This window comes from Pyrus communis, chromosome 1, assembly GCF_963583255.1.
Source record: "Pyrus communis chromosome 1, drPyrComm1.1, whole genome shotgun sequence".
Classification (NCBI taxonomy): domain Eukaryota; kingdom Viridiplantae; phylum Streptophyta; class Magnoliopsida; order Rosales; family Rosaceae; genus Pyrus; species Pyrus communis.
In genome coordinates, this window is record NC_084803.1 from 37,942,578 (window position 1) to 37,970,507 (window position 27,930).

Sequence of the window (27,930 nt, forward strand, 5' to 3'; positions counted from 1 at the left end):
ATCTGCATGTGTTTTGGTTTAGTCGCGTTTTGACTTTATTTGTCGACACTCGACAGCTCAAATATACCAAAGTAGCAGTTATGTATTATGTGGTATATATGGCAAGCTCATGTTGAATATGCTTTGGATTTTATTCGAAAATATATTCTCAAGCAAACTTTATGATGTGCAATAATTCTCAATATTTTATCACAAAAGCAAGCTTTCCATGTAGATAATTAAGGTGAAATTGTTCAGACTCGAGCTTTTTTTGCGAACCCTTTGGGTTGATGTTTTTTTTATATAGACTTTTACTTTTCTTTGGGCTCCCTTTGTAACAAAAAATAGAAATAAACTTTAATAAAGATTAATTACAGAAATATATGGAAAATGTTAGCATGTATAGGGGAAGGAAGAATTTGGAAGATATAAATTAAACATTTCATGAAGTTACAGAGAAGACAATACTTGGCTGACCTCCTTAACCACATGGGGTTAAGTAAGAATAGGAAGTTCATGATGCGATAGCGTCAAAAATTGACAACTTTTGTCAGAAGAAATTTCATTTTAAATACAAAACTTATTGGTTGGTCGGAAAGGGTTGCTACCTAGCTAGCTAGTTGCTGTATATTCAACAATTTGACTAATTTTTTGCAATTTGCTTAATTTCTGTTATTTGAAAAGGCAGAAATATATTTTTATATAACAGCAGTACAGCACTAGATGCAAAGAACAAAATGATTAACGCCGCTGATGAGCTTGCAAAGTGGATAATTTTTTTCTCATTTCATCACGTGGTTGTTTTGTTTATTACAAAGTTGGGTTGCACTTTTTAGAAAGAATAGATAAAGACCCGCCCAAATAATGGATATGGGATATGCTTGGTAACACATGGATCTTTGCGTATATCACTCGCCTAAGAGAGAATGAAATACACAGGCCACCACTCTATATTTTATTTTTATTTTTACATAATTAAGGACAACTAATTGTATATACTTTAAAGATTAAGTTCAATTATTATGTAATTGACAAAAATGAAAATATTTTAACCAAGACTTGGAAACTTGCAAGAGCCTTCTTCCTAGTTACTAGTACAAATATAGCACGTATGTCCATTCATTCGCTCCATCTCCTTGTCTAGTATTCGCTGAGCGAGTGAGAGTGATAGGGAACATTTGTTCAAGCTCCCCATAACAAGGATATGGGTTACCCCTACTACTCTCCACCACCACCTTCACCTCCTCTACCATGCGCTCCACCACCACCACCACCTCCTCCTCCTCCTCTGCCATGTAACCCCGTAAGCTCACCACCACCACCATCCCCCCATCACCACCACCACCACCACCATCCAAAAGCACCACCGAAACATAACCAAGTCTATCCTCCGCCACCACCGTCACCAACACCACCACCGCCTCACCAACACCATGACTATCCGAAGCCACCACCTCAGTCACCTCCTCCCCCACCCCATAATCACCATGTTTACCCCAAGCCGCCGCCACCATCACCGTCTCCACCGCCACCACATCACCACGACTATCCAAAACCTCCACCACCTGAGCACCACCATGACTATCCTAAACTACCATCTCCTTCTCCACCACCACCACACCACCATGATTATCCTAAACCACCATGTTCTTCTCCTCCACCACCACACCACCATGACTACCCTAAACCACCATCTCCTTCTCCTCCGCCACCACACCACCATGACAATCCTAAGCCACCATCTCCTTCTCCTCCACCACCACATCACCATGACTACCCTAAACCACCATCTCCCTCTCCTCCACCACCACACCACCATGACTATCCAAAGCCTCCACCACCTGAGCACCACCATGACTATCCTAAACCACCATCTCCTTCTCCACCACCACCACACCACCATGATTATCCTAAACCACCATGTTCTTCTCCTCCACCACCACACCACCATGACTACCCTAAACCACCATCTCCCTCTCCTCCACCACCACACCACCATGACTATCCTAAACCTCCAACTTATTCACCACCTCATCCACTACCACCCTCAGTTCCAGCACAGCCCCCAACGAAGCATGAGGCACCACCACCTCACTCACATGTCTATCCACCAAAGCCTTCTTGTGGTGCTCCACCACCCGAACATGTACATCCACCAAAGCCCAGCCAACCTCCAGTACTCCCTCCGAAGCCATACCCACCAAAAGCATCACCACCAAAGCCGTACCCGCCAAAAGCATCGCCGCCAAAGCCTTCTTATGGTGCTTCACCACCTGAACATGTACATCCACCAAAGCCTTCTTATGGTGCTCCACCACCTGAACACGTACACCCACCAAAGCCCAGCCAACCTCCAGTACACCCTCCGAAGCCATACCCACCAAAAGCATCACCACCAAAACCGCACCCGCCAAAAGCATCGCCACCAAAGCCCGGCCAACCTCCAGTACACCCTCCGATGCCATACCCACCAAAGGCATCACCACCAAAGCCATACCCGCCAAAAGCATCGCCACCAAAGCCCAGCCAACCTCCAGTACACCCTCCGAAGCCATACCCACCAAAAGCATCACCACCAAAGCCCTACCCGCCAAAAGCATCACCACCAAAGACTAGTCAGCCTCCTGTAGTACAACCCCCAAAGCCATACCCACCAAAAGCATCTCCACCAAAGCCATACCCTCCCAAATCGTCACCACCAAAAGGCAGTCACCCACCAAAGGCGGCACCACCAAAACCACCAAAGGGCGCGACACCACCTGCATTCCCTCCCGGTTATTACACTCCACCTACTTATTACGGCAACCCTCCTCCTCTTAACGCTGTACCACCCTCATTCGAAATCGTTGCACCGCCTCCTGGGAAAAACCACACCACCGTTATCGCCGTGTGCGTTTCCCTGGGTGGTGCATTCTTCCTTGCGTTCCTCTTGGTCGGTCTCTTTTGTTTTGCCAAAAAGAAGAAGAAGAAAGTGATGGTTCCTGCACCTATTCCTTGTGTTGAGGAAGAAGAAGAACGTGTCCAAGTAGCAGCAGTTGGAGGAGGAGGATATGGTGCTGAGCCAACTCCAGTTGCAGTTCCCGTAGAGCAACATGAATATGGTGGTGGTGGTGCAGCTGAGATCGGACCTTCTTATGCTCCTCCTAGTCATCGTCCAAGTTACTAATAAAGCCACGTCGTTTTCGGTTGCATTCTTCTACGTTGGTGTGACTGCATTATCCTTTAGGGTTTGTATAATAAACTTTGATCAAGTTCAAGATTTTAATTTCTTCATTATTTTTTGGATTTTATTCATTCGTGTTGTGTGCCTGTACGTGTGTACGTGAAGCATCAACGAAGAGAAATACACAGTGGCCAGCTAATAAAGAGCTCGGGTTGTACTATGAAGGGAAAGCCCAAATGTGTTCGTGATGTAAAGTACTTTTGTGAACCATAATAAGAACGTTCATCAATTATCACGGCGAGTCAGTGACAGACAATAACTGCATGATCTATATATTGCTTTCACAAATAATACTTTTACTATTTATTTGTACTCTATATTTTAAAAATATTATTCATATTATATATTTGTACTATTTTTCTAATAAAGATAGGACCCAGATGTGTTTGCGGATCCTACCTCTATTAGGAGATAATAAAATTAAATGATAAGCGTAGCATTTATTAATTGAATATGTTATATTTGCTCACAATTAACTTCGCACTATTCATATAAAGCATTACACCTTCAACTACTTTCAACTACTAGGATGCCTTTGGAACATCTCAAGTGAATCAAGCACCTTCACGTGCGAGTAGCACTATCATATGCAAATAGTGGATTAGCTTTTCATTTCAACTCACAGTGTTCTGAATTCAATTTTCCTTTTTTTTTTTTTTTTTTTTTTCTGGATTCAAACTTTAATGTATCTTACAATATAGGAATATATTTTGCAATAATCAAGCACTTTTTTTTGTGTTTTACATACCTTTTTCACATAGCACTTCTTAATTAGTTTAATACATCATCATATATTGACATTCCAAATATAAAAGTTTTTGTTTTTAGTATACTTTATATCTTTTTCTTTCTTTTTTTTAACAAATGTATCGTATCTACAATAAGGGGATGGGGAAGTGGACTAAGCCTCACACTATATCAACCATAATAATGTGGTTCAATTTCACCTTCGATGAGAATCAAACCTACTTTATTATATATCACATTGTTTTTGTTTAACAAACGATAGTATCCACATTAAGTGGATTAGGACAGTGGACTAAGCCTCATACTGTGCAAGCCATAATAATAAAATACAACTTCGTCTTTGACAAAAATCAAACCTCAAACCTCTTATTTATATCACATTTAAGGTATGTTTGCTAATGCCCGAAATATTTCTAGAGAACTGCAATTTTACTGCATTCAGCAAAGCCCGAAGTATAACCGCTTTTTGAGAAAAAATTGAGCGGTGGATGTTTCCATGGAAACCCTTTCAATTGATCGTAAGAACTAAAGAAGTGTGCTTTAGTTTTTTTATATATTTGTCATTTTTCTTTAATAAAAAAAATAAAAAAATAAAAAACTTTAGTTTAACAAAATACTTCTAACGAATACTTCCTAGTTGGCCTATAAGAATAGCATAAAATAAGATTGTGAGTAACCTCAGAGAACAAGTAACCTCATAGAACAAGACTATAAACAATAAATTAATTACTTTGAATGTATTGTGCTTCATGTAATTTTAGTCAAAGACGAGCACTTCGCTCGTACTGATTAATATCAAGACAAGAGATTGACATCATAATTGACGTAGAATTTTTGTGGTAGATTATCCTGCAATTCGGTTGAAGGTCCTTTTCTTTTGAAAAAACAATTGCGTCAAAGGTTTATATACACACACAATGATATACTAGTTTAACTTGCGGAAGAGGAAAATGCCAACACATTGTCCTGATCGGCTAAATCAACCTACTGCCACTTAAACTCAAAGGTTGCAAGCAGGATACTGAAAATGAGTAAAATATGGAAAAAGAAAAAATAACAAAAAGGATAATGCCTGCACGGATAGATAACTAAATGTCCGTCAGAATCTGGCAAAAGATCATGTGTAGGCTCTTTTTATAATATATTGTTTACCATCAATAATCATCAGGGAGATAATTTTTCAGAATTTGGATCCCATCCGAATCCAATTGTGGGGATCACTAGTTAGAAAAAACAACTTGAGCAACGAAAAATAATTCGTCGCACAAGACGCACTTGCGCGACAGAAAACAACATTCGTCGCGCAAAATAGGAAGCTTAGCGTGAAGAATACTTAGCACGACAGATAATAGTTGTCGTTGCTTAAAGTTAGCAAGAAAACGCGGAGTAATTTTATTTGGTGCGAAATACTTGCGTGATGAAAATGGGCATTTGCGCGACCAATGGTTCGTCACGCAAATTCCAGTCAATTTTGACCATTTAATGCAGGTGAATCAGAGGAATTATCACCACATTTAATACAGATGTTTGCGCGACAAAACCTTCGTCATGCAAAGATCCTAACTTTGCTATAAATAGGCGCTTCTGTTGTCCTTATTCTTCACAATTTTGTTCGTGCTGAGATGGTGGATAAAAACAACGATGAGAGTGTGCGTGATGCCAACCCACATGATTTGAGGGAGCATTTTGAGTTTGCTCATGCGATTGATGTAGCTATGGGAAATAATTGTCCCACTACTGAGTGGGGTTCTTGGAAAGATGTGCCCAAGAATGTGAAGAAGGCTACGATGGATGAATTATTAGTAAGTATATTGTTAATGGATCAATAATTAAGGTTGTGAGATTTTTAGTTATATGTTGGAATTAATTATTTGCATATATGTGTAACAGTGTAAGTATGTTTGTAATGATGAGCTGAGAGAACAATTGATGAAGTTGCTAGAGGTTGTGTTGGAGGGAGGTTACAATCGGTGGTGTTATGAAGTCTTGCAGAGTGGACGAGGATCATCCAAATAGTAGTTTAAGATTTATGTTTTGTATGACAATATTGAAATTTAAGGTTTTTATTTTTATTTTTATAATTTATGTATTTGGGCTTAATTAGGTTTCAATTCTTGTTGAGTTTTTTTATTGAGACCTAATGTAAGCACCGTAGCTATCCTCGGTTCATACGTGTTTTTTATAAATAAGATTTTGTTGACTTTATATTAAATTTAATTAATAAATTTATGTTATGTGGATTAGTATTAATATTTAAATTAATTATAATTTCTATTTGGGATAGTAAATTAGTTTTGTTAATTAATTTAATGTTTAATTAGGTTTGAGTTTTTAAATTTATAATAAAATAAAAATTTATAATACATATAAATCAAACAGAAAAAATAAAAAAATAAAAAAAAATATGCAATGCGTGACAATACAAATTTTCATCGCCCAATTTGTTGAAAAGAATAAATTGTAAAGTAAAGGAAATAAAAAGAATGGTAAACTTGCGTGACGAACGACTTTTTTGTGTCGCCCAAATATCATTTGCGCGACAAAAATATTGTTTGTCGCGCAATTTGTTGAAAAGAATAAATTGTAAAGTAAAGGAAATAAAATTAAAAAATGGTAAACTTGCGCGACGAATGACTCTTATTTTGTCGCACAAATAGTATTTGCATGACGAAGACTTTGTTCGTTGCACAAAATCATTCGTCCAAAAGTGAAGTTTTTAATCTGGATTCAGCCATGTGCAAAGGCAAACTGCAAAAAAAATTGCACCCCTCTGCACTCATCCCTTCGATTTTGAGCAATCCAGCATCCGTCATTTTCATTCTCTCTATTTCATCATCTAATATTCCCTCCTTCTTCTTCTCTAGGTTGATCGAGCTATCTCGGTATGTTTGGTAAGTGTTTTTTGTCGTTATTGTAAAAGTATTAATGTAAATTCGTACTAACACCATTAATTTCGTTGTCTATAGGGATATTGTGTGTGATTAGCGATTGGTGGAGAACAATTGAGAAGGTATTTTCTTCGTTTTATTTTTTTTTAAATATAAAATTAATTAAATTATGTCGAACTTAGTTTGTTATGTTTATATTGTGTTGTGAAATTATATTTATATTATGTTGTTAAATTTGTATGTGACGTACAAATATGTGTTGTGATGTACGGAGTTAATTGAAATTAACTTCGTACTTGTTTTTAATTTTTAGTAAAACTTAGTTTCCCGTTCGAGGATTAGTTGGATTTCGCGCATGGATACGAAAGCATGACTGCAGCCCAATTAATTCTTGAATTGTCCCATTATTTGGACAGTTTGGGAATGCACATTTATGATGCGTAGTTTATGGTTGCAGGATTAGGTTTCAGTTGTGGAGATTTCGGTGTCATCTCCATACATTATTTGGGCGGTACATATATATTTTATATCTATGTCGTGCACCTGAAGAATTGTATCAAGATGCTGCCGAAATTCATCCACGTCGAAATCTAATTAATGTAGCCGTAAATTAAGTGACATGACTATGCATTCCCAAGTAAGATAGGGCCTTTACTGTAGGCATAAGGTGACATTATGATTTTGTATGAAGTTGTTGTGATTATTGTATTGTGATTGTGGTTCAAGGAATTATGGACAGGAGGTGGATACGGAACCCGAATAGATGCGCAAACAAATACTTGGATGGAATCGAGGATTTTATTGACTTTGCACGTACACACAACCCGGGTGCAACTAGAATCCGGTGTCCTTGTAGGAGGTGTAACAACACATTAAGGCAAACAATTGAAAATATTTGATTTTATTTAGTAAGGAATGGAATGATTGAGACATAAAATACTTGGAACCATCATGGGGAATAATTAGATAATGTTTCGTCTTCAAACACCACAAGAGTGGACACTGTAGAACCGATTGTGGATCCTAATGAACAAGTCATGGATATTATAAATGATGATTTTCCATTTGGATTGACAAACACCAATCAGGAAGGGGAAGATGACGTGCCTACACCAATGGAAAGTGCATAGTTTGAACAATATGAAAAACTATTAAAAAATACCAAGCAAGAGTTATACTCGGGGTGCAAGAGATTTTCCATTCTCACGGCCACGGAAAAATAAAATATTGTATGTCAAACCAGTGTTTCGATTACTTTGTGGGGGTTTTGAAGAGAATGCTTCTGAAGGATAATTGTTTGCCAAAAGACCATAGACACAGGCAAAAGGTGTTGAATGGTCTTGGATTGCGTTATGAAAAAATTCACGCTTGCAAAAATAATTGTATTCTATTCTACAAAGAGTATAAAACATTAGATAAATGCCCTATATGCAATGAGTCGAGGTTCAAAATGACATCTCATAATAGAATGACTAAGATCCCACAAAAAGTCATGTGTTATCTGCCCCTGAAACCTAGGTTGCAACGATTATATATGTCGACACATATTGCCACAGACATGAGATGGAATAAGGAAAAACAGGTAGACGGTGATGTGATGCGGCATCTTATAGATGGGGAGGCATGGAAAGAGCTTGTTCGAACGTTCCCCGAGTTTGCTGCTGATCCCCGGAATGTTAGATTGGGACTTACCACTGACGGATTTAATTCGTTCGGGTTATAAACCAACACCACAGCATTTGGCCAATTTTCGTATTCCCATATAATTTGTTGTCTTGGAAATGCATGATGATGACTCTTTTGATAATTGAGGATCCTAGCATGTCAATCGATGTTTACTTAAGGCCGTTGGTTGATGAGCTAAAAGATTTATGGACAAACAGTGTGCGCACATACGATAAGTCCACTAGGAAGATGTTCACTTTGTGGGCAGCATTTATGTGCATTGTGAATGATTTTCCCGCATATGCAATGGTTTCTGGGTGGAGCACTATGGGTTATATGGCATGCCCTGTATGTAAGGATGATGTAACATCTGGTTAGCACACTGGAAAAGTTTGTTACCTTGATCATCAGGGATGGTTGCCGTGTGACCACGAGTGGTGAAAAAAGGATAAAGAGTTTGACAGGAACACAGAGCATCACCACAGACCTAGAGAATGGTTTAGTGATCAAATTTTGGAACAGCATAACCATTTGGATTTTGCTCTGTTCGGGAAAACAGTGAGTCGGAGCAGACCTTCTACATATATGAATTGCATGCACAAGCCTATGTTTTTTGAGCTCCCATATTGATTGAAACTAAAATTGAGACACAACTTCGACATTATGCATGTTGAGAAAAATGTCTTTGACACATTGGTGGGCACGATTCTGGATATCGAGGGCAAGACAAATGACACGATCAAAGCTCGTCTTGATTTGGAAAGAATAGGCATACATAGGGGTTTATGGATGAATAAGCAAAGTGAGAAAGGCATAAGGGATCTTGCATTTTTTTTCCATGAAACCGAATGACAAAAAAAAGTTTTTAAAGATTGTATCGTCTGTAAAGTTTCCCAATGGGTATGCCTCTAATATCATGCATTGTGTGAATGTTGACGGGGGTAAATTTGCTAGACTAAAGAGCCATGATTGCCATGTGTTTATGAAGTGCCTACTTCTTGTGGGTATTCAACACCTATTGTTGGAAGATGTAGTAAAGCCAATCATGTTGTTGTCCAGATTTTTTTCCCAACTGATGGTAAGAACGTTGCGAAAGATGAACATTAATTAGATGCTCCATGACATTGTCCAAGTCCTATGCAAGTTTGAGATGATATTCCCTCCAACTTTTTTCACAAGTATGATCCACTTGATGGTTTACTTGCCCGAAGAGCCATTGTTTGCGGTTCCTGTCAACTATCGCTGGATCTATCAAATAGAAAGGTATATAATCCTCATCATTTGTTTATGCATCATTAGCCCACACTTGATAATTTGTATCTTATCGTTTTATTTTGGCAGACTTCTTGGGAAGCTGAAAAAAAATGTGCATAATAGGGCGAAGCCCGAAGGATCAATTATAGAGGCTTGGGTTCAATATGAGTCGCTTACTTTCTATGGAATGTATTTAAAGATGTGGAGACGGCTTTCAATCATCCTCAGCGTAATAATGATGGGGGTGTAAGAAAGGAGAAACTTTCTATTTTTGCCCAAAGCACACGACCCTTTGGAGATCCTATACGAGGAGAGTCGTTTTCCAGAAATAACATAGAAGTAACGCATTGGTTCGTACTAAACAATTGTGATGAGATAATGACATATTTATATGAGCATGAAGAGATGATGAAGCGAGAACATCCATCACATTTGTATGCCAAGAAACACCGAGAATTGTTTCCACAGTGGTTTCTCGAATATGTAAGTTATAAGTGTTTTGTATTTGACATATATATTGTAGTATTTAATTTTCTCAAACTAACATGTGAATGTTTTTGTATAATATTAGGTGAATAAATTGAAAGTATCAAATTCCCCCACTTACAGTGAAGAGTTATATAACTTGGCCTTTGGCCCAATTCACACTGAATTGTTCTCGGGTTACTATGTTAACGACGTCAAGTTTTTGGGGACTGCACGAGATGACAAGTTGTGTACGCAAAACATCGGTGTCCATGTCCAAGTGGAGGCGAAAGTATGGACATTGATTTCTATTGCAAACTAACAACTGTCGTGTAATTGCTTTACCAAGTGATCATGTTTAAGTGTCAATGGTTTGATACAAACCCAAATAGGCAGGGAAGTGTTAAAATCGACCATGGCTTACTATCTGTGAACATTAACAGAACTTGGTATGATGATGACCATTACATTTTGGCAAACATGGCAAAACATATTGTGTATCTAGATGACCCTAAAGTAGGGAGAGGTTAAAAAGTTGTTCAGAAGATGGATCAGAGGAACGTGTATGTTATACCAAAACAAGACCCAACTGACTATGATGTCGACAATGTCGCTTACCAACGTTTAGAATCTTCAATGGAAAATGATGCGGAAACACTTTGAGATACAAATCTTATCCAAGAACCGTTTTCAAATACAGTTCGGTGATCTTCCGCGATACAATGTTGCAATGGGCCCGAACGATGACGGTGACGTAGTTATGGAGGAAGAGGATTGGGAGATCGAAAGTGATGATAATGACGATAGCGAAAGTTATTATAGTTCAGATGATGAATAATGCAAACTTGCCATGTAAAACATAGTAAATGAAATTTTTTGTAATTTAATTATCTTATGTCATAAATAATTTGGTTTTATTTGAATAAATATAAATTTTTAAAAATTAACCCGGGTAAATTAAATTTTCAGCTCATTGCGCAACGAAGAATATATTATTCATCGCGCGAATGGCATTTGCGCGACAACTAATTACTATTCATCGCACAATAAGCTGAAAATTGGGCGCGCATGAAAATAATTTCATGAAAATTTGAATTTATTGTGCTACGAATATCTAATTTTCGTCGCGCAATAACCTCAGGATTAAACTGAAATCGCAAACACTTTCTCACTTATCCCTCACCTCTCATCTCTGTAAACTCTCCCTCCGACGACCATCTCCCTTAGTTCTCCCTCGCACTGTCTCTTCCTCTTCCTGCAACCCTCTCTCTTCCTCCTCCAGCACCCCTTCTCTCTTCCTCCATCGACAACCTTCTCTCTTCCTCCTCCGACAATCCTATCTCTTCCTCCTCTGACAACGCTCTCCCTCTGAGGTAAATTTCAATTTACTTAACTCTTGTCAAATTAGGAATTAGGGTTCCACAATTAGGGTTCCAATATTTTGAATAATTGCTTTGATTTGATAATTATTTTGATTTGATGATTGCTTTCAATTAGGGTTCTAGAACTAGGGTTTTAATCTGCTTTTGGGTGGTTGGTTGTTTTTGTTTTTTTTTTTTTTTTTTTTTTTTTTTTTGAGAATCTCATTTGGGTTTCCTTATTTTTTTCGTTTAGTCTCTACATTATGGTGCTTTTCTTATTTTTATTTTACCATTGTAATTTTAAAGGATTTTAGGTAATGAATTTGGTTGAGAATCTCATCTAGGCTTGTAGTTTCTTCTGGGTTACCTAGTTTTGAGGATGACTAATCCACTTTCTAAATTTTATTTACTTTTAACTTTGATTTATGGGAAACTAAAATCAAAATGCAGTTATGGTTGTATAGTTAGAATCGATTATGAGTGTTTGCACCACATCAATCAATTCCACTGTGTAACCAATTGAACTTAGGGTTAGTTTTAACTAAAGGCTTGTATTATATTCTGTACATAACAGTTCTGAGAAGATCAGCTTAAACGCTTTCTCCTAATTATAACAGTAGAGCAATTTTTTTAGGCATTACTGTGGATACAAATTTCCGCCTCCTTCTTCTTGGACAAAATTACACCTACAAAACAATTAACACCTTAGGGTCAAGGCCAAGAGCCTCACGTGCTCACGATGATTGGGGGGGGGGGGGGCTTTGGCTGAAGAACCTCCGATGCCAAAGTTAGAATTTAGAGAGAAAAGTGTTTAGAGAGTTTTTGGAGTTTTGGAAGAGTGTGGGCTTAGGTTTTTAGAGAAAAATGGGTAGTATTTATAGGGCATGGTTGGTCCCCTTTGGAGAAAAAGGTGACCGGCCTTTGGGATTAATTAGGTAATAATTAATGGATTAATTAGGTAATTAATCCATTAATTAGCCAATTAACACATTTTTGGAATATATATTTTGGAGGTTATGAAATAATTACCTTGTGGAAAATATAGGATAAGGATGGATGAAATAACTTTGAATTTGTTACCTATTTTGGGCACTTTTGACTTGATTGTGGAATGTTTGTCCACTGCTCGCGCGTAGGAATTTCGGTGCTCCTCAAGGGAAATTGTCCTTTTTGCCCAAAAATCTACCTGATGCCTCTTGATTATTTTTGGCTTCACAAATGCCCCTACACCTATTGGGCTACTTGTGGGAAATGGCAGCAGGTGTAGAGATCTTCTTGCTTTAGGAAACGTAGGATTGTTTCCTATTTTGATGTTGATTCTCTCTTTAATAGGAAATTAGATCCTTCTAGAAAAGGGAAATAAATTTCTCTCATAGCCTATTTAAGTCCACTTTAAATGGGTTATCAAATCAACTTTGGAAAATGATTTATTCTACTTTAAAAGAGAGAGAGAGCTTAGAGGATATTTGTTCCCCCTCCTCTAACAATCTTCTACATCTTGCCCGTGCAAAGGATCATCTTTCGTTACTTTCTTTGTCTTCTTTGCGCCGCACCGAGGTAAGAAAAAAAATAATTTTCCTTGTTTTCTCCTTGGATAGTGTTGTCGCGGGGCAGCCGTCGGGGTAGTGTAGCACATTAGCTGGCAGGGGCCAGGAGTCGGCTTGGCATGGGCTAAGGATGTGTTGTGGCAGGGACGACTACTTGGGCTGCTCGGCTTGGCTAGAGCCAAGGGCAACTTACGCAGTTGAGGCCGCGGATTGATGCGCTGGGGCACAATGCTAGGCGAGCCGCATAACTTATGTCCTTTGGGCTCTTGGACTTGATGGGGGCCAGACCGGCGATTGAGAGAAATGAGGAGGTCGAGGGCCTCATGGGCTGTTGGAATGCTGGGCATGCAGGCCTCCTACCTGTTAGTCTGGGAGAAAAAATGAGGAAAAAACTAGTATGGGTTGAGTTCCATTGATGAGTATTGTAAATAACATTGGTTGCTTAGTTCTCTTCGTCGAGAGAAATGTAGGTTGCTCCCGAGAGAGAAGGTAAATAAGATTAAGACATGGATGCTTATGCCAAGTTTGTTGATGGCGTTAGAAAGGTTTGTTTGCCTAAGTTCCTTTATGAAACATACGACCCAATATAAAAGAACTGCTCTGTTTGCTATGATAAATATATAGCAAGACTGCTAAGGAGGTGGTGAAGACTATGGCAGCTAAAGCTTATTCCTCAGCCGAGGAGATCAAGAGGTTAGATTCTGAGCTCGTTTCACTCTTATGCAAAGGATGAAGAATTGATTGCTGCTTATAATCAAGTGATCCACTTCAAGAGAATCATCGATAGGCTTGAACCCCAAGTGTTGGAACTTTAAGCTGTACTGAAGATCAACAAAAGTTTGAAGAATGAAGTGGATGAACTGCAACACGTCTGTGTTGGTCTGCTCAAGGAGAATGAGCAGCTGAAGGGTAAAATGGATGGGCTTGAGGTTTCGAGACCTTCTCTATTTCTCTAGAAGACTTGTTTGCTTTTACTTTTGTGGCTTCCATTGGTGAAGTAGTTGAAAAAGTTGGTGATGCCGCTACTAAGAGCGTCACAGCTGCTGAAAGTGTGGCGACCGAGTAGTTGTGGGATGTCCAAGCTGCTGAAGTGTAGTCTTGCAGGTAGCCTTTGTTTTTCCTTGTAACTCTTGTTTTTCTTGAACTCCTTCGGCCTTTGCTAGTTGTTTATAAACATGCTTCATTTACTTTTCTTCATCTTCGCTTATTTTGTTGATGCCCTAACCTTTAAACTTTATAAACCAGTGGCAAGCGTGCTACTTTTCTGTAAGCAAATAGGCCCACGTAGCCTATGCAGTCGTAGGTGTTGGAGTAGAACTTTGCAAAGTTGTTAGCTATAGGGTTGGCAGCCGGATGCTTTACTTATAGAAACAGACAAGTCCGTGTAACCATTAGGCTGTTAACCTTGGCTTTCTCCAATTTCGTAGGTTGCGTAGTAAGTATCATAACATTTTAGGACTTGCTGTAAGTTGTTCCGCGCTTGGCAAAGGTGAAGCTTATCGACTACATAGCATGTTGGCAATGGATAAAGCTTCATATATGCACGCTAGCTTGTTTAACCTTTCATAAGAATGTGCGGTTGTATAAGTCTAACGTGGCTTTACTACTTGAAGGACAAGCAATTTTAGGGTTCTAAGGCAGCCGTTCATTGGATGTACTGCATAATGTGCCCCTTTCGTCTCTAGGGCTCAATTCTCCACGAATTAGGCTAAGAGACCCAAAATCCTTCAGTTAGCTAAGCCTTGAAAAAGACCATTGTGTCTACTTCTAGGAATCCCGGCATAAGCCATCATGCATCTAGTTATACTAGGGCAGCCAGGCTCATCCACGTTTTGGATATTCAGAGTGTAGAGTGTATCCTCTCGTCTTGGAGAGCTGACCCATGTGGGTGTCGGGGAATTGGTTTACCCTCTCGCACTAGAGATCATAGTTGGTCCTACGAGGGGCGCAATTCCTACAATGAGTCCCTAAGAAGGGTGCGGTCTTCTTTTGAAGTGCAAGAGTTATCAGTTGTTGTAAGCATACAGCCGAGCCAAGTTGTGATTACTTCTGAATTCCTCATTGAAAAATGAGTGAAACGAATAAGAACTTAGCTGTAAGGTAGGAACTGCATAACAACTAGATAGTCCCCATCGAGCTGCTTGAGTCTTCGGGCTTTGATATAGTGAGAAGTCACACATGGTACTTCCTCAGATTGTAGGCACGCCACTGCTTTTCAATCTTTTTGTCGTTTCATGGTGTTAAAGGTGTAATTACTTTTGCCGCCTACTCTGCTTTGTACGGACCTTCCCAGATGAGATCCATCTTTTTAGAGCCTTCTATGTGGGTAATGATGAAAGCTTTTCTTAAGACTAGATCTTCGGGCTATAACTGCCTTGGCCTTTTTGTTGTAGTTGGAAATGAGTTGCTGCTGGTAGGCTGCAATGTGGGTAATGGTCTACTCTTGCTTTTCCTCTTCCAAATCTAAGTTTGTGGCCATCTCCTTATTGTTCTGCTCAATGCTTTGTAGTAGAGCGGTGATACTTGACTTGATGACATTGGGATACATGATTGCTTCTGAGCTAAATGCCAAAGAGAAAGGAGTCTTACTAGTTGCTTGTCTTTTGGTGGTGCGATATGCCCATAGACATCTGGGGAGTTCGTCTGGCCATTTTCCCTTCTTGTTGGTGAGGGATTTCTTGAGGCGGTCGAGGATCATCTTGTTGGATGCTTTGACCCGCCTATTGCCTTAAGGATGTCTCGGCGTGGACATGTGCTGCTCGATGCCATACTTTTGGAAGAACTTCGCCATACCTTTGCCCAGGAATTACAGGCCGTTATCAGTGACGATGGACTGTGGGATGCCAAATCGGCAAATGATGTTTCTCCATATAAAGTGCTTTGTGTTCGTTTGAGTTGTGGTCGTCTTGGGCTCTGCTTCTACCCATTTGGTAAAGTAGTCGGTTGCCACGATCATCATGCCTCTGCCCCTAGTAGCAAGTGACATAAGTCCTACCAGGTTGATTGCCCATTGCATGAACGGCCAAAGACTCGTATGCGGGTGTAGCTCACTGGCAAGCAGTACTGGTATCGGCTTGTAGCGCTGGCAACAGTCGCACTTTTGTACTAACTTCTTAGCATCTTAGTGCATGGTAGGGAGTATGGAGCAAGGGTCGGCTAGGGCCGTGTGACGCGCAGCAGGAAGTAGTGCTCAACTGCCAATACATGTTGCTTCTATGTAGAATCTTTTGGGGCGACGAGGATAAAACTTTCTTTCGAGTGTGTTCGTCTGCCCTTAGCATGTCTTTTAAGCTGAGTTGTTGCGTTCGTCAGAAAACTTTGCATCCGCAAGGGTCTACGCCTTTATCGTCGCGTGTTTGGATTAGGCGGAATAATGCGTTGTGAGGATGAATGCGTACGTTTGAAGGTAAAACTTGAGCTTTCTGGTTGCAACAATTATCGCCAAAGTTAACTTTTGAATTTCTGATAGCATCGATGAGAGCTTTTGAACTGTGGAATACAGGTAGTCGGGCCCCCAACTCTTCTCGTATGATGGTAGAGCTTATTGTTGCTTCAGATACCGTCAAACATGTGAATCAGTCCTCCTCTGCTTCCGGTTTGGATAATAGGGAGGTGATGTCGGGTACTTCTTCAAGTCCTCGAATGTGCATTGGCATGCCTCATCCCAAAGTGCATACTTCTCTATTAGAGTGAAAGAGTCTGCTAAAGTTAGATCTTCTTTCATGATCAATTTTTCGAATAACGGGTGGTAAATATCTTGCAGATGAGATCGTCGTTGTTTCGATAGAGGATCATTGCACTTCGGTAGTGCTTTAAGTGTCTCTCCGGGTCTTCATCCCATTTAAAAAATATGAAATGTGGCATGCTGAACTCGTATGGAGGCTTTGCCTGCTCAATCTCGTCCGTGAAGGGTAACCTACTTATGTTAGTCATGTTCTGTCATAGTGCCCTGTCGGTGACTTCGTTGCGTTGGAAATCACACAATCGCTTGGTCAAGAGTCTCTCTACTTCTTCCTAAATTTACCTTTATTGAGGTAGCAGAGCTATCGGCTGCCCCCAGTTATGACTTGCTATTCTAGGCTGCTTTTCCATGCATTTGGCTTGTCTATGCCACAGATGCGGTGCGTGTGGTGCGTTCCTAGTAGGCGAGCAAGTTCTTCGCAGGCTGCCGGTTGAACTTGAGCCGAATTGAGTGACTGCTTCTTTCCATCCATCATGTTGCCTACTCCGATGTGAGGTGGAAAATGCTCTTTACGGGCTTAGCCACGAATGAACACTTCGTTTGGAAGGTTGCTCATGTTAACTATCGAAGTGTGACCCTAACAGTGAATGTATGCTATTCTGTAGGCCTAGTCAAGAGTGCACGCTCCTCCACGTGCTAAGACGGGAGTATACGCTATCTCGAGGGCCTAATCGGGAGTGTACACTGCCCAAACGCTTGGTTCGTGGCTGGTCAAGAGGTTGCTTGCCGGGACTCTGCCGCAAAGGTTCTTTGTCTGCCCTTATTCTACTTTAGGGCACCTCGTTTGGGGCACGTTGCATCTATATGCGCTGCAAGAGCTGGTTCACCAAGGTCATTTGCTATGCGAGGGCGCTCGTCAACTCTATGACTTGTCGAGACAAGTGTTGTTCTCCGATGACCATCTTCCTTAACTCTCCATCGCAATGTCTCTTCCTCCTCTGGCAGCCCTCTCTTTTCCTTCAGCACCCCCCTTTGTCTTTCTCCTCCAACAACCCTATCTTTTCCTCCTCCGACAGCGCTCTCCCTTTGAGGTAAATTTCAATTTACTTAACTCTAGTCAAATTAGGAAATAGGGTTCTACAATTAGGGTTCTAATGTTATGAATAATTTCTTTGATTTGATAATTGTTTTGATTTGATGATTGCTTTCAATTAGGGTTCTAATCTGCTTTTGGGTGGTTTTTTTTTTTTTTTTTTTTTTTTTTGAGAATCTCATTTAGGTTTCCTTATTTCTTTTGTTTAGTCTCTACTTTATGGTGCTTTTCTTAGTTTTGTTTGACCACTATAATTTTGAAGGATTTTAGGTAATGAATTTGGTTGATAATCTCATTTAGGTTTGTAGTTTCTTCTGGGTTGCCTAGTTTTGAGGATGACTAATCCACTTTCTAAATTTTATTTACTTTTAACTTTGATTTCTGGGAAACTAAAATCAAAATGCAGTTATGGTTATACAGTTAGAATCGATTATGAGTGTTTGCACCACATCAATCAATTCCACTGTGTAACCAATTGAACTTAGGGTTAGTTTTAACTAAAAGCTTGTATTATATTCTGTACAAGTAACAGTTCTGAGAAGATCAGCTTAAACGCTTTCTCCTAATTATAACAGTAGAGCAATTTTTTTAGGCATTACTGTGGATGCAAATTTCCGCCTCTTTCTTCTTGGACAAAATTGCACCTACAAAACAATTAACACCTTAAGGTCAAGGCCAAGAGCCTTACGCTCCCACGATGAAAGGGGATGGGCAAGTGTTTAGAATTTAGAGAGAAAAGTGTTTAGAGAGTTTTTGGAGTTTTGCAAGAGTGTGGACTTAGGATTTTAGAGAAAAATGGGTAGTATTTATAGGGCATAGCCGGTCCCCTTTGGAGAAAAGGTGGCCGGCCTTTGGGATGCATTTTATGGTTTAATGTGTGAGTTATTTGGCAATTAATTAGGTAATTAATCCATTAATTAGCCAATTAACACATTTTTGGAATGAATATTTTGGAGGTTATGAAATAATTACCTTGTGGAAAATATAGGATGAGGATGGATGAAATAACTTTGAATTTGTTACCTATTTTGGGCACTTTTGACTTTATTGTGGAATGTTTGTCCACTGCTCATGCGTAGGAATTCTGGTGCTCCTCAAGGGTAATTTTGTCCTTTTTGCCCAAAAATCTACGTGTCGCCTCTTGATTATTTTTGGCTCCACAATTACTACAAGAAGAGTTCATCTTCTCATGATTTACTTTCGCTTTTAAATGTTTCTTTATGGTGCCTATATAACTTATTTTTGGATTGTTGGAATAACATTTGAACTAGTAAATGTTGCAATTCTGCATACAGACATTGCTTTTGCTTCATTAATCAATAGTTGGTAATTATTACACTTGTGGTTAACCTCTATAATTTTCACTTTCCAGTAATATGTATGTTAGTATGCAGGAAAAGTTTTATCCATACTCGGTGTTTCTGATTGGAAACATAATATTCCTAGCATCATATATCTGTTATTAGGCCATAACTTGTTGATACTAGCTGGGGTGTTTTGACTGATATGATTGTGAAGTTTTATGCTATTCGATATTATGTTAAACAGTTATATATCACACTTTCCTAACCTCATATTTTTTACATGTGAAAATCTGTCTCTACGGAAAAATGTTACGCAACCATCAATTGTTTGTGTGTTTGTTAACCTGTGTTTGGGGGCTTCGGCCTTGGCGACTTTGTTATACGTCTGCCTCGACAATCCTTTTCCTTTCGGGGAAAAGATTTGTTTTATTCGTTCATCGAATGTGCTCTGCAACTTCTTAATATTGTTAGTGAACTTTGCATCCCTCTGCCCTATGCGAGGTATGCTTCTTATGATATGAAATAATATTCAGTTGGGTTTAAATGTGTTTTCGATTTTGTATATGCTTAGTAAATTTCCATGTGAATACACACACCAACCATTTCAAAGCATGGAATTGACGTGAGAATTTTCAGGTTTGAACTTATAGTGCATAAGATGCAGGTATTAGACTCTTGTTGGAATAATTGGATATGTTTGTGTTTATGTTTCGAGGCCTACATAAGGCAGCTGCAACCCAAGTCAATTGGCTCTAAGTACCGTATATATTTTTGTTTTCTTGTTGTCTAATTGAATGGGGGAATGCATATAGGTAAGTGGATTGGTTTTTTGTTTCTCCTTTAATGAAATACATATAGGTAATGGATTGCTTTTTTGTTTCTCCTTGAATGAAATGCATATAGGAAAGTGGATTGGTTTTTATTCCTCGTTTAATGAAAGGCATATAGGTGTAGATGCTTTTATGGTTTAATTGTCTATTTTATGTTTAACGATATATATATGGTTCAAATGCTTGATTTAGTTATGCGTGGGTTGGTGTGAATGATATGCCACATAATTTGGCATGTGATGGGATTCATGGTTACTGACTGAAATTTTTTTTTTTCTTTTCTAATTGTGCAGATGTCAAACCTTATTAGAAGTCATAAGGCGGTGACGACAGCACCTCGTTCTCCTCCCCCGGCTCATCCGTCAGCTACCACTGCTCCTGCACAAATGGACCACTTACCGGTTGGTCCCAGGGTCTTCCAGGTGCCCGCGTCATCAGCCTCATCAGTGGCGCTACCTGTTAGCTCTAGGCATGGTCACCGCCGCCCCCGCACGCCCAACACACCATCGACATCCACTACTGATGTGTTGAGGTCACATCAAGGAAAACATTTCCTTGAACTCTAGCTGCTTTGGACCAAAACGTGGGCGTAAAGTAGAACCTGCCATTCCAATTTTTCTACTAATCTTTGTTCAAATCTAATGTTTGTTCATTGAGAAAATATTTATTTGTTTGTCATATACAAACAAATAAATATTTTGTTCAAATCTACAGTTTCTTTTTAATACAAATAGCACTGCTTTGGGTTTTGGTAAATTTTTTGTTCAATTTTTCTACTTAATTCCGAGTTTTACTAGTTTAAGTTTGTTTAAAAATTTGACCTCTAGCTGCTTTAAGTTCGATCTTTAGTTATTTAGGTAAGTGGAAAGAAAATGTGTAAAGCGGACGTATCATTGTGCTTTTCAAATGCATAAGCTTCCTTGAATTGAAAGTAATTGTTGTTTACTTATGCAAATCGTGGAGTTGGATTGTATTTACATTTTGTAATAGTGCATACAATGTTGGCAAAAGTACGAACCTTATAAGGAATACCAAATATGAAATATGATAACAATTTGGTTAACTTAGTTTTGTTATTTTCAATTCAGTTTGTTAAGTTATGTCATTTAAGGATTAAGCAGTTATTATATATATTGTTTATTGTTGTCATCGTTCTGAACCTTTTATTAAACAGTTGTGATCATTTTGTTGGATGTATATATTGTTTATGTTATTTTCAGGTTTTTGGGAAATGTTTTAATTATAGGGAGGTTATATTGAAATTTTACTAGGATTTGTTATTAGTTTTGGGTTAACGTTAATTTTATATTTCTTTGCAGTCAAGAAGAACACCCAAGGACCTTGTCACCAGTTGAAGATGGCGAAGATCACCTAAGTGAACAACAGCCGTATCAGTATCAAATACGACGAGCGGCATCTGGCTGCACCAACGGCGGAGCAGCATAGTGCATTGGGCCACGACATTGGTCACGTTGTTCGGACCTATTGCCCTATGAAATGGAAGTCTTGGAAGGTGATGTCAGACGAGGTGAGGACGCAGGTGCACTCACAGTTGTCGGTAAGTATCCTACCTTTTACTTGTTTTTCCTTCAAATTTTATATATTTATATTACTTAATGTATGTAATTAATTTGTTACATTGCAGACGAACTACAATTTAAAGGACATCAACGATGAGTCATTGGCGTACGTTAATCCCCCACACTTAGCTTTTGCAAGTCCTCGAGCAAAACAAAACAAACAAAACAAACAAAAAAAACAACCTAAACCTTCCAACAATTGCCTTAGGAATTTCTAATGCAACATGACATGTTAAAAATCACTATTCCCATAGATTTTTAGCCATCCTTACCCTCGAGCTTATACTTAACCATAGTCATCACTCACTAGCTTGCATGTAATCAATTAAAACAACATTTTGAATGTAGTAACATGCCTTAGAGAATTCCCTCAATTCCTCACCAGATATACTCTCTATTTTCACACAGATTTTTTTACTACACTCCCTACACTAGGTATATGTGAGAAGATTGATATAAGCATATAAACTAATACTCACGTATGTTATAACAAAGAAGGCACTTTCTGGAATTATTAACATGTATATGATCTCATGAATGGAATGCCACTACTTAGACACGAGAACCAGGGATACCATATGCTCATACCAATTTTAAACTCCACATATTGAAACACATAACAATCAAGATCGAAGTCTAGGGTTGTAACGGGGCTAAGGTATTGGCTAACAAAGAAAGGTTAAGGATAAACAAAAGTTTTTAAAGCAATAGTAAGCAAAGTAATGAAATAAACACTTAGAATTCACTTTTGAATGCAGAAATCAACTTTGAACACCCATGAGAGATTCACGCATCACATAGGGCTAGATTAAAACTTTGGGACCCTTTCTTCAACAACCAATACTTGTGAGTTCATTCTCACTTATTTTCAACTCTTTTCTTTCTTTTCTTCAACTTTTTCTTCTTTTTTCTTCCTTTTTCACGTTTTTTTTTTTCGTGCCCTTTTCTTTTTTCTTTGGCACACTAAACGTACATCTTCATAAGTTTCCATCGAAAATTCTTCCCCCACACTTGTTTTTCTGCAAATTGTAGATCAAAAGGGGTTCCCTCTAAGTCATGGTCTACTATTCTTTAAGAACAAGGGTATGGATAGTCCTATTCTAAGCTAGGTAAGGATAGTGTGGCTAACAAAGAAAATAGGCTAACTAAGGCTCAAAAGGGTTAAACCTACAATACATATGCAAAGAGTAAGGCTTTTAGTCTCTGGTTTAAACTAAATAACTTCATCTTGTTATATGTTATGCACTCAATTTTATGCTTTAAATGAAATGGGCATAAGTTCTAGTAATTGGAACTATAGTGATGAAACACATTCTAAGTAGCAACCAAGCAAAGAAATAATGAGATCATGCAACGACTTTAGAAAACAAAAACTCATAGATTAATAACTCTCCAAATAAAGTTTAGGCTCAAGTCTTTCAAGGTTGTAGCATTAGTTTGAGTTCCTTCCTTCAAGCATGTTACAAAAACTGATTTTTTTTTCCCTTTTGTGATTACAGGTGAATTCATAAATGACAACTACAACTAAGCATAAACCAAAGAGCATATCAAACGTCCATCCATGTTTGTAACTTTCTTGAACATTCATGTAATTAAAAACCAAATCCTCATCATTGTGTTGGAAGGTATCCTAAAACACAACACACAAAAACAAAAACGACTCTAAAAACAACTCTTTTGGGGTTTTTCAAACACTATTTTTCGATTTTTTTTCAAATTTTCGGATTTTCTGTTATAGGACACATTAAAACACTAAAAACACACTAAAAACACTTAAAAACAGTGAGTAACAACTTTAGAAATGATAGGTGATAAAATCCCACGAATTTTCATGAAAAATTCTTTGTTTACCATCCCACACTTAAACCAAACATTGTCCTCAATGTTTCAAACAAAGACTCACACTCAAACAATCAAACAATACAACTAACAAACATGACAATCATGGAATAAAGAGTAGGGTTTAGGAATGCAAATCTGGTTGTGGAGCTGGAGATTCCTAGGTCTTCTTTATTTGAATGCATGGGTTGCCTCCCAAGAAGCACTTGCTTTAACGTCTTCCAGCTGGACGATACCTCATTTTAAGCTCCCCTAGGTCCCATGGCATGGAATTGATCTTTGAATGGGAGGTGATACTTGAAATGATTTGGTAATGGTTTAAATTCTAGAGTGGGTGCCTGAATCATTAACAACATATTAGTATAAAACAAAATTGAAATTCGGGGAGGTGGCTTACCTGTGTGCTCCGACATGAACTCAAGAATAAACAACCCTTCGAAAGTTGTAGGACTAGAAAATTTAGCCAGATTTGGTGTTTTGAGAGTTATGACTTGTCCCGTGTCATAAAATCCAACTTCTTTGGGAATTGTTGTCTCAAGTATATCCTCTTTGATGAATTCTAGACATTCCCCAACCACTTCTTTCTCTTGAATCATTCTTTTTGTTGTACAAAGTTCTTTGGACAATTCAACACATTCTGGAACTTGATTTCTTTGCACCTTTGGAAGGGCTTCAAAAATGTCTTTTTCACTCTCTTCTTCCTTGGAAATCATGAACCTGCACGAAATAGTGACATTTGGTGGAACGGGGTTAGGAAGAACTGAATTTGGAACAACCTTACCTGAATTAGATGGCATAGGAGCCTTAGAAGGCTGCGGCAAGGGTGGTGCTACCCTTGCTGTGGCTTTGGCATCCTCCTCTTCCTCGAGCAAAAACTTTTCATCCACGTTCTGGCTGTGTTTAGACGTTTTTGGGTCAGCTCCAACCTCTATACTACTTCCCAAGGTGATAGCTTTAGTGATTTCAAAATCTCCCATTGAATTTACAATAGTTCAGTGGGAAAGTTCACTTTGTTCTTGAATTTGCCCCATGAATTCTGCGATCTACCCCATTTGCTTCTTTAATTCGTCCACCTTTTTAGCTTGATTTTGTAAATCCTGAGTTAAAGAAGTTAGTATTGGGAGAATTTTATCATAATCCAATGATAAACCTGAATTTGGTTGGGATTGTTGAGGGGGAGGCTGTGGTGGCTGCATAGGGCTTGAATAAAACTCCTCAGATGGCTGCCAATATCCTTCATGTTGAACTTGTTGAGATTCCCACCACATAGAGTTTGAATTATCACTCTAATCTGAATTATACACGTTGAAGAACAGATTGTTTCCTGATTGATTATGATCTCGATAACCCCAAGTATTAACAATCTCCCAACCTCTTTGTGGACATTGATTTGCTTGATATTCTTGCCTATAAGAAGCACCAAATGTAGGGACACTTTGCATTGTGGACCCTTCAGCATACTATGACAACTGAGAAGTCAGATTCGCTATTTGAGCTTGAAGATTAGCAATTGCCATGTCTTGCTTCTCTAGTACCTGAAATCAAAGAAATAAAACTAAATCAAATATCAAAAGAAAAATAAACAAACAAACAGAGGGATTAGCAATTTTACTAATCCTCGGCAACGGCGCCAAAATTTGATGTGATATATTCTAACACACAAATTAAACCCTATAATTGTAGTATGTGTAAGTAGGGATCATTCTAGGCCGGGGATTAGAAGGGATGCTAATCTACTCAAATTAAACTCTAAAACACTAAAATAGACTCAAAAACAGAAAACTAGACTCTAACAACTCAAAATAAGCTAAATTGACTCAAAACACACAAACTAAGTTAAATTGACTCAAAACAGGACCTAAGGAGTAATTTGGACGAATTTTAACTTAGGTTGACTCAAAACACTAAAAGAAACAAATTAAAACAAATTCTAACTAATTTGCCACAACAAAGTAAATTGGGATTGGATTTTGGATGAAATTAAGGTAAAAACAAGCAGATTGTAAGCTTAAACTAAGTTGCACAAAATTGGGGTGAATGGATAGGTGATAAGCTAGCTAGAGGGTCCTTCTCCACACATGACACATATGCAACACAAATCGATTTCCAATTATTATCCCAATAAAACATGAACCTCAACGCCCCAGATTAACCGTGGACAACATTAATTAACCCTCATATTTTCCTTAAGTCATTGAATTGGATGGAATACGCATCGGTAACCAAATAATTCTTCAATAATTCCCTACATGAACAGCATAATAGAGATACAATAAAAAATCATTAAGCTTTGTGAAAATCATAAGCATTGACAAGGCATTCATAACTATGAAAAGTATGATACTCCTGCCAAGAATTTACTTAACACGAACGTGACTAGCAAACTCCAATACTTATGAATATAAGTTCATAATGATTACGTGAAACTCCCTTATATTCTAGCATCAAATTCATGCATGCAAACTAAGTAGGCCTCCTTAATCAACATACAAGAATAAGTTATCAATCAAACAGAATCAATCCATTCGAATCTGATTCCACCACCAATCTAATGCCAGCCTCTATAACATCACGTACGATAATCGTCTCCATCCCTTGTCTAATAGCCTCTGCCTTCGCCATAATTGCAGTCGCATACCATTCCTCACCCACCCCTCCCGCAATCTTTTAAATCCCAGCAAATCTTGTAACACCCATCTAATCCCCCCCCTTCATGTCATTCCTCCAAGCAGCATCACAATTCAACTTTAACTCTCCAAAGATGGGCATCATCCATTGGTTACTGTTCCCCACCCATTCCTACCATTGACCTACCTTCCAACCTTGAATCCTTGTTATTTCACTGTTCTCCTTCCTCCACTACCGTACCCACCCAAAACTCCACAACTTGCTGTTGCCAACAATTCAACAACAATATGTGGAAGTATTTGATTCCCTGTAAAGACAGCCTCATCGCTACACTTCCATATTCACCATAACCCAAAAGCCACATGCTGCATTATCAATTCTGCATCCTTCTCCTTTTCTATTCGCTCCACTAATCTCTGACATCCTTCCAAAAATTCCATTGCCCCCATATCCATCATATTAATTTGCAACGACGTCCCAAACTAGAATGCACGACTACATTCACACCCAAAAAAGAGGTGAGCCTCGGTTTGATCAGGCATACCACAAAGCTTACACTTATTCACTACCCGGATCTACTGGCGCTCCAAATTATGCCTTACCGCCAACGCTTTTCAACATGCCTTCCAAATAAAGAACCGAATTTTATTCGGCACCAAGAGAGACAACATGTTCTTCCATGTCCCTCCCAACGCTCCCGGGGAGCTCGACATTCCCCCTCATTTGCGGCCAAACTCCCCGTTTTTCATCATGTTTATAGCTACATGGTATCCCGACCACACCGAATATATCTCGTTCTTTGTGTAGTGCCATATTCTTTTATCCTTGCAACCATTTCTACTAATCGGAATAGTTAAAATCAAATCCAAGTCCTTTGATAGCACCAAAGCTGCAATCTCCATTTTCCAGTGCTTCCTATCTATAATGATTAAATCACACACCTTCACATTAGAAGCCCCTCTGCAACATCAGTTTGAACGAATGAGGCTTAGGAATCCATGGATCACTAGCGATCCTAATAGATTCACCGTTGCCTACCCTCCAACGAAGCCCATGGTTCAGGACTTATCTCCCCAATAAAATACCTTTCCACCCCCATGACGATTTATTTTGTTTATTTGCCTCCATGAGTGAAGAGTGAGGAAAATACTTATCCCTTAGCACCACACCAAGCACCAATTATGGATTATTTAACACCCGCCAACTAATTTTAGCAAGTATAGCCAAATTAAATCCAATAAGGTCACGAAACCCCAATCCTCCCAGCTTCTTACTTGTGGTCATGTTATCCCACGCCACCCAATGACACCTTTTAGTCTTAGCTTGTCCTTTCCACAAAAATTGAGCAAGAACTCATTCTATTTCCTTACAAGTACCCACTGGCAATTTAAAACATGCCATAGCATGATTCGGGCTCGCCATGGCAACTAATATATTCAAAATTTCCTTCCCTGCCGACGAAAAAAATTGTTCGGCCCAACCATTAATGCGGCTCTCAATCCCTCGAAGAACTGATTCAAATACCGCCTTCTTAGAATGCCCAAAATCAGCTTGAATCCCCAAATATTTGCCAAATTCATCTCTAGCCTGAATGTTCATTCGCATCACAATTCGTTTTTTTTTTTGCTTCTTCTGACAACCCTTCCTAAAGAATATAGAATTTTTCTCCAGGTTAATAATCTGGCCAGACACCTTACCACAATCATCCAAGATATTAACCACCTGTACTGTCTCCGTCTATTCCGCTTTACAGAAGACCACCGAATCATCTGCAAAAAAATAGGTAAGTGATAGGTGCTTCAGCCGGTGCCACCCGTACCCCACTAATTCAGCCCTCCATCTCAT

General features: G+C 38.8%; 1 protein-coding gene across 1 annotated transcript; it reads left to right on the plus strand.

Moving 5' to 3' along the window:
• Positions 1-1,183: 1,183 nt before the first annotated feature.
• LOC137727261 (extensin-1-like) lies at positions 1,184-3,145 on the plus strand. Its single transcript, XM_068466115.1, has one exon. The coding sequence runs from the start codon at positions 1,184-1,186 to the stop codon at positions 3,143-3,145; it is 1,962 nt and encodes a 653-aa protein (XP_068322216.1).
• The last annotated feature ends 24,785 nt before the right edge of the window (positions 3,146-27,930 follow it).